This window comes from Lactuca virosa, chromosome 7, assembly GCF_052849685.1.
Source record: "Lactuca virosa cultivar CGN04683 chromosome 7, Lactuca_virosa_CGN04683_v6, whole genome shotgun sequence".
Lineage (NCBI taxonomy): Eukaryota > Viridiplantae > Streptophyta > Magnoliopsida > Asterales > Asteraceae > Lactuca > Lactuca virosa.
Genome location: NC_136432.1, coordinates 30,420,436 through 30,429,427, shown reverse-complemented (window position 1 = coordinate 30,429,427; position 8,992 = coordinate 30,420,436). Strand labels below are relative to the sequence as shown.

The 8,992-nt window shown below is 34.8% G+C and overlaps 1 protein-coding gene across 1 annotated transcript; it reads right to left on the bottom strand.

Annotated features, from left to right (window-relative positions):
* Positions 1–4,445: 4,445 nt before the first annotated feature.
* LOC145125339 (putative F-box protein At4g22030) lies at positions 4,446–5,974 on the bottom strand. The gene has a single exon (XM_079060805.1). The coding sequence runs from the start codon at positions 5,862–5,864 to the stop codon at positions 4,593–4,595; it is 1,272 nt and encodes a 423-aa protein (XP_078916931.1). The 5' UTR covers positions 5,865–5,974; the 3' UTR covers positions 4,446–4,592.
* Positions 5,975–8,992: the final 3,018 nt, after the last annotated feature.

Genomic DNA, 8,992 nt, shown 5'->3' with positions numbered 1-8,992 from the left:
TTTCCTTTTGCATTTACATTTCCACAATTTGCCCATTAGACAAGCTTTCTAAGGCTGTTTTACATTATGGAGGGCATTCATGTCTTTTGCATATATGAACGATCGTGAGCTGGTCTCTATCCCACCTTGTTCTACATTTTTTTCTGGGACAAAAAATTTACAACTTTTGTCCCATTGACATTGGTCTCTATCCCACCTTGTCCCATTGACGTTTTAAGTGTTAAAAGACTACAAAAATAGTGATCAAGAGCTATAAAATTTGTCCCCAAATTAACCTTATTTGGATCATTATCAATAAAAGTAGGGTTAAATTTGTGTATTATAATTATAGTATCAAACTTTCATTTCTTTGTGTAACTACATTATACTTCCAAAAATCTATCCAATTATATCATTGCAATTTTGGTTTTGATATTTGGACGTTTTACTTTGAAAATTTATATATTTGGATCATGTTGCTATTACTGGAAAGATTTTTCAAAATAAAATGTTGTAGTAGGAAAAACTGAAAGAGGGATGCTATAATTGCAATCCTGATCTGACTAAGTCAGATATAATTGCAGCCTTCATCTAACGTTGAAAAATATACAAATTATAAGTTTTTTTTTTTTTTTTTTTTTTTTTTTTTTTTTTTTTTTTGGGTTGTATCCAATTAGTTTATCAGCCTATGCACTTTCAAAGCTTGGTTAGAGTAATTTGACCCTTTTAAAGAAGAACCACAATTAGTGGCATGGGTGAATCAAATGACATTGAAGGCAAATAGCACCCCCACTTTCAAATTTCTAAATTGGGTAAATCATTTAAAAGATATTAACTTTAATCTCTTTAAAGTACAAAAAAATCAAATGTATGTCGTCTTTCATTTGTATGTTTGGAGGGATAATGACTTAAAAGGGTAATGTATTTTTTGATTTATACACATTTAGCCACTGACTTTTTTTTTTCGTTCACATTTACCCCTTCAACTTGTTAAACTGTACACATTTAGTCTTTATGATCGGCTACTCCAGGTTAGCCGGTAAAAATGACTTAATAAGGTAATATATTTCTCACTTTGTACACATTTAGTCCTTAATATTTTTGTACACATTTAGTCCTTAATATTTTTTTTGTTGCAAAATAAGTCATTTTTGTTTTTGTACTCATTCAGTACTTATGAATAATACTTTTAGGTTTTTCTCACGACATCTTATGTGAGATAGCCATATGGTGGTGGGATAGGTTGAGGTGGTCCTGCTATATGTTGTAGGCCAAGATACCTGGCGCGGGTCGGTTGTAAGCCGTAAGCATGGAGGCTCGAGAAGAGCGGTTGGGTTAAGGCGGCATGCTGACAAACCCTGAGTATTCTAGTCCGATGACTGATTGTTCATGTTGCATGTTGACATTCCAGTCCGATGACTGATTGGGCCAAGGTATTCAAATCTGATGAGTGTGGGTTCGTTATGCATGATAATAGGAACCGGTACCGTACCGGAACCGGTACCGAACCGTACCGAATTTGAAAATATGGGACGATATTTGGTACTCCAAATACATGAAATTCGGGATTTGGTACCACCGGTACCGGTACTAGTACCGAAAACCGGTACCATTCCCGGTACCGGTACCGGTGATCTTAATTCGGTTCGGTACTCGGGATTGAATTTCAATAAAATTTGGTTTTCGGGAAATCGGGAACGGTACGGGTTGGTACCGGTTCCGTCCCACGCTCATCCCTACATGATAATACGTTTGTTGTATCGAGTATTTTGGGGGAAACTCACTTAACTTTGTACTTACCCAGTTGTTTATGTTTTCAGGTTATATCGTTAATCGTGGGAAGGCGAATGCATGACTGTACACACTCATCAATGATTGTCCCACGTAAGATGTTGTGAGAAAAACCTAAAGAAATCATTCATAAGTACTGAATGAGTACAAAAACAAAAATAATTTATTTTGAAACAAAAAAATATTAAGGACTAAATGTGTACAAAAATATTAAGGACTAAATGTGTACAAAGTGAGAAATATATTACCTATTAAGTCATTTTCCCTGCTAACCTGGAGTAACCGGTCATAAGAACTGAATGTGTACAGTTTAACAAGTTGAAGGGGTAAATGTGGACGAAAAAAAACTCAGTGACCAAATGTGTACAAATCGAAAAATATATTACCCTTTTAAGTCATTATCCCATGTTTGGATTCCATTTTTGATAGGGGCCACATGCATATAAGTTAGAGTAAATTACATGAATAGTCCCTCGTGTAAGTGATAAAAGACATATTTAATTCCTATTTTCAAAAACTAACTCGAACAGTCCCTCATTTGTTTAAAACTTACATGCTTCGTCTGTAATAGATATGAACGACCATATATATATATATATATATATATATATATATATATATATATATATATATATATATATATATATATATATATATATATATATATATAGGCCTAGGTTATTCTATTCTAACTAATTATTGTGTTATTGTATGAATGATTGTGGGCCAATCATTTTACTTATTTTAAGAAAGTGATTATTACATATTATTGAATTAAATATAATTGAAAAATACCATCTAATTTAACTAGAAGGGTATTTTAGTCAGTTAATATAGATTTAATAAAGGAAATTTGCATATTTTAAGGAAAATTGCATATTTTAAGGGAAAATAGATTCTATTAATTTTAAAAATCTGATTATATGGATGATAATTCTCCTAATTCAGAAATTCTGACGGAATATGTTTATCAATATATAGAAAAATAACAAAAATTATTGAACCATACAAGAATACACATTCTGACATAATATATATTTTGATTTAATGAACTTCTTGAAGAATAACAAAATTTTAGATACAAGTTAAAAAAAATTTCATTACATTCTTAGAAAAGAAAAAAATTTATATACTATTCTATGAGAATGTTACACTTATTAATAACAAAGAAATACAAATATATAAATCATTCTACCAGAATATACTATTACATATATTTCTTTTTATTATATTGTATATTATTTTGCTAGAATAATCCATTCTTTTTGGAAGATTGGTGGTATTTGTTCATCTTCATCCCGTAGAATGTTCATCTTCAAGATTCTATTCTGACATAATCGAAATTCAAGATTCCATTCCAGTAGAATGTTGTAAGTGTCATATGTACCCTTCCCAGCCAAGAAAACAAGAACATTCTTGTTCTTGATTTCATGTATACCTGCAAATGAGAAATACAACCACTCAGTGTTATTGCTTAATCTTCTTTCCATGGCAATTTCAAGCAATAAACACCACATCGAATTCTGTCAAGCAAAACAAACAATTTCCTGTAAAACATTAACCCCAAAAATCCATTCCATTTATCCATTTCTATCAAGAACAATCAAACCCAAAACAAAGAAAATTAATAAGACTTATAATCAGCAATTCAGAAAATAATTTGTAGAAATCATCGCTCATTAAAAACAGAAAAAAAAATCAACTCAGTTAGAAACAACCTCAATACTATGCTGAGAAATCTTTGCCTCTGGATAATCAAAAATTAAGAAAACAAGAGAAGTTGTAATCAGAAAACGCATACATCAGATAATCAAAAAAAGTTATATAAGCCCCAAAACCAATGAATTGATAATTATTGGAAGTTACTAATCAAATTACTAAATTACCCTTATTTATTTATTTAATTATTTAATTTTTTATTTAATTTTGATTGACCCACATTTATGCATACAATAACACAATAATTAGTTTAAACAAATGAACCTAGCTATATATATATATATATATATATATATATATATATATATATATATATTTTACGGCACATTTAAGATCTTTAATAGTTTTGAAAAAAGGAGGTAATTTGTATAAAAATCAATGTGTGGCACTCATGTTTCTTGTTACACAAAATGAGTTCACTTTACAAAGCCATAATTCAAAGAAACTATCTCCATAGGTTAATCCACAGACACTATGAATAAGTGGAATACCAACATTCCAACAATAGTACTCGAGTTTATGCACAGACACTATGAATAAGTGCATGGCATGTGGCACATGTTGTTTTAGAACGTAATTTATATATATATATATTTTTTTAATCTTTAAAAGGTCATGCAAATTTCTAAGTTGCGGTTAGCAATGATCATGGATGTTAGTCTTGTGTTTGGCCCATAATTTTACTCTTATTTTTTTCTCTCATTTTTCTAAACACATTTTAATAAAAAAATTAACGTGGGAAATAGGATCCTATACTCTATTTTAATTGGAGATGTTTGACTGGCCAAGTGATTACGCGCGTCTTGATTGTACTAGCAATAGTATAATTAAAATATTCAAATTAAACAGAAGTAAAATGTTATTAAAAAAGATAAAAGCATACAAGTGTGTGTTGTAGTTCGCAAATTACTTACTATATATTTATGACTAACGAAAATTAAGTATGAGATATGAGATATATAATAATATATATTAGATCGCAAATTACTTATTTAATTACATGATCATGATATATAAATTTTATATACATAAAATGAATAAATTAATCAAGAGATGATATATTCTAAACTTGTATTTTCTGGACTATCAAAATAATCAATAATTTAGAAAAGCTTGCTTCCAAACTCTTCAATGTCTTTCCCTTTCTTTGAAGATGAAGCTGCAACATCTCTAAGCTCAGATAAACTTCTTCCAAGCTGAAGTGCCACCTTTATCTCAAACGCTTCACCATTCTCTCTTCTTTCCTCATCTCTTTCCTTCAAGTTTGAATCGATTGATTCCTCCATCATCTTGAAGAAACCTGCATTGCTTCGATACATTTCAAACACCATGCCTACCTGCCCACCATGTTCCACGGTGTTCACAACACTTGCCATTGCACCTCCCATGATTCCGAGCACCACAGCCCAAGAATTATGAGGAGAGTATGAAAGAAAGGTCGAACCAATGGCTCCTAAGCCTGTTAGTAGTGGACCAGCTATGGCTAAAGCTTTGTTGAGTTTCAAGGCCTTATCGCCTAACCTCAAGTAGTCCTCTTTATCTTTTACTTCCAAAACTTTAATGATCTCTCTCATCTCCTCTTCTAACTCAACACTCCAACCATTTTTATCGTTTTTCCCTTTAGCAGAAGACCTCCTCTTTTCTGGCCACCAAACCGCTGGTTCAGTTTTAGCTGGAAATTTTTCAAGCATGGCGCCAAGTAAAGGAAGAGGGTATGCTCTATCTATAGCCAAAACCTTCTTCATCGCTTCATTCACATCACGGAGTGTAGGATTACCTATGGCAATTTTTGTCTGGATTTCGCTTTCAAGTTGCTTCAACAATCTTGCAGCATTTCTTTGTTCTTCAGCCAGTTGGGAAGGTTGGATCTTGTTCATGATAACCAACAACCCTGTTGCAGCCAAATACATGAAAGTAGATGAGAGCTTAAGCACTTCTAATGGTGCACCAGGTGTAGTAGTTATGGCAGCAGCAATACCAGCCATGGTTGCAGCCGAAAGAGTAATGGTGTTGATCGATGTTAGCAACAGGCTGTTCCAGTTGTTCCTTTGCTCTCCAATGTTCTTATGCATCTCCACCCGATCAGAAACAGCTTCCATTATCAGGTAAAGCTTCTCTATAACTTGAGGATCACCAGAAACATTTCTAGGGCTTGAGGTGGGGTTCTTGGGTATGAATCTTGAAAATATATCCGTTTCTTCGACCAGAGCTATGTTTGATGGAATCTTTGGAGGGCGGATGCTTATGTTATTGGTTTTAATCTTTGGAAAATTGATAGCAGCCTTTGTGATATATTTATGGGAAGACGAAGGGAAGGGAGAAGTAGAGGATGCCTTTGAACGCATGAAAGTTGGAGCTTGATTAAAGGCTGCCATATATGTTTATTCTTTGATCCTATAAGGTGGTGTATATTGAATTCGAGCACCAAACAAAACCAGAAGTATGTTATGACCTCTGCGAGTAGTTGGTTGTTGGAGGTTTTCTATTTCTGGCTTGGGTATGAATTGGTTAGATAGATTCGTGCTTATATATAGGGGGGATATTAGTTAGGAAATGGTCAAGATATTCAAACTTTGAATGAAGGGTGTGTTGACATCAGGTTATTTGGATGGACTGTTTCGTAACTTGCCCCATTTTGACTGGACCAAAATTTAAAATTAATTGAAAATTATGTAAAGTTGAGCCAGTTCAGTTGAAAAAAGATGCCATAAAGGTATATTTTGAAATCATAGACTTTAACTGATTTTCAGTAAATGTTTTAAAACCCGATTTTTTAGTTGAACCGGTATGATCATCGGTTCCCGGTTTCTATAATTTTCGTTTTTTTTCCTATTAGCTAGACATCCACACGTTTAAACATTACAAATACATATAAATATAAGTCGTAGATCAATCAAAATATATTAAAAAACACATAACCATAAATTTTACATCAATCCACGTACATCAAAAAGAAAATAAAGTATAATACGGAAACAAAATATAGTTTTAGATGAATACAAACGTATTTAAAAAACCTCTAACATTTACCATGTGTTTTTATTCAAAGAAATCTAAATAGATGTTAAAAAAACGACAAAGTTTGTTATGAAAAATGATCCATTTCCATGTGTTTTATTTAATTTAACGGGTTCAACCGGTTTAATTTAACCGGTTCAACCGGGTTTTTGTAAAAACCGACCGGTTTATTCCGGTTTAGAATAGACATAAAACCAGTGCTAATTGAACCACTCACTTCTTCGGTTCCCGGTCCAACCAATTCGACCGGTCGGTTCAAACTGGTTTTTAAAACACTGGTATTCCGCACTACCCGCGGGGACACAACTGACATTGAACTGGGATTCCTGCTTTAGTGGGTAACAGACAGGGGAAGGATATGATACTATTCATTTCAGTGAATAATTTTTGAATGGGTACTCGTACAATGCTGTAATGCCCCAAAAATCATGACATAAAAATTTTAATTCTTAGATTAATAAATCGATAACACACGTCTTTCCCGTAAAAACCAAGGTAATTTAATTTTCTAACAAAGCATTGACAAATCAGAGTATTTCATAGAAAATGGAAACATGTGGTGTGTACTCTACAATTATCCCAAGCCCTTCCATTTGAAAACCAGAGTACCTGAAACATAAACTGAAAACCGTAAGCACAAAGCTTAGTGAGTTCCCCCAAAATATCATAAACATACAACCACATAATATCATGCCACATCATATAATTGCCATGGGCTCCTCCGCAAGGTCTTGATCTGGAATGCCATGGGCTCCCCCTATGGTCTGATATCCAAGTGTCACGGGCTACCCCGGGGTCTTCCATGCAAGTATGACAGAGACACCTAGCATTGAATGAGTACTCGTACAATGCTGTAATGCCCCAAAAATCATGACATAAAAATTTTAATTTTTAGATTAATAAATCGATAACACACGTCTTTCCCGTAAAAACCAAGGTAATTTAATTTTCTAACAAAGCATTGACAAATCAGAGTATTTCACAGAAAATGGAAACATGTGGTGTGTACTCTGCAATCATCCCGAGCCCTTCCATTTGAAAACCAGAGTACCTGAAACATAAACTGAAAACCGTAAGCACAAAGCTTAGTGAGTTCCCCCAATATATCATAAACATACAACCACAGAATATCATGCCACATCATATAATTGGCATGGGCTCCTCTGCATGGTCTTGATCTGGAATGCCATGGGCTCCCCCTATGGTCCGATATCCAAGTGTCACGGGTTACCCCGGGGTCTTCCATGCAAGTATCACAGAGACAACTAGCATACCACATATCATAGAACAACTATCATACCACATAACACATAATGGGCAGGCATTGGTGCCTTCGACCCATGGATATAGTGAGGAGACTCACCTCACACTACCGAAGCTCACTGAAAGAATCCCTAGCTGCTGCCCTGACGGCTTCCTGAACTAGCAACATAAAAAATACACCCAATTAATAATTAGGCCCCAATCCATAACCACAACTCCATACTTGGGGTAAAAGGACCATTTTACCCCCGACCTATCCTTGACCAAGCCCAAGATCCAAACTACAATCTGAAAGGCCTAACGGCCCACTAATCAACCAATGGCCCAATTTTCTAAATTAGGCCCAACTCCTTACATGGAACTGCCTTAAGGCCCAACCATTCTTTCTAGTCCAAACACTTCGTATCTGATGGCCCATTAACAACTCAAGCCCAAAATGCCAGAAACTACTAGGTCCATCAAATCCCACTAATGGCCCAATTTTTCAAATTGGGCCCAAACCCATATAGACCTTACCCTAAGCCCATACTTCCCTTGGTTACAATTCAGATTACCACAATTACCCCTTGGGACAACTTGCTCAAAGACATAAGTCAAAAGTCAAAGTGAACGGTCCAAGTTGACCCAACTCGCCGAGTTGTCCTTCAACTCGTCGAGTTTCTCCATCAAACAACACAGATCGGGGAAAACCAAGTCAACTCACCGAGTTGACCCATCAACTCGCTGAGTCCCTCTATCATTCTGAAATATCGGGAAAAACCGAGCCAACTCGCCGAGTTTACCCACCTCTTAACACATTCAACCCTTTTTCACCGAATCTTATGCTTCAAGATACATATCTGGTTCTCTAGGGCTGGAATACCACGTAAAGTTGCCAACTTTACGTTCATGCATGCCAAACGAAACTCTAGAACTCACACAAGGCTTAATAGAGAACTTAATGCATGGCTGAGGCCTTGAATCCAACAAAGTTTGCAACTTTAAGTCAAGAGAGACCATCAAACGTCCAGATCTAAAGTGATAACCCCACGAAATGATCAACCCCATGAACAATCCAAAAATGAGTCAAATATGACAATAAACTTCCAAGGAAGAGATCTAAGCAATAGATGGACAAGATTTCGACTTTATACCTCAAAAGAACTGCAACAAATGGAGAGTTTCTGGATCCAAAGCCTTCCTTCCAAACCAAGCACCTTCAATCTTCAAGCCTCTTCCATAG

Excerpts from the sequence above, each read along its gene's own strand:
- LOC145125339 (XM_079060805.1), bottom strand. The coding sequence starts at position 5,864 with ATGGCAGCCTTTAATCAAGCTCCAACTTTCATGCGTTCAAAGGCATCC.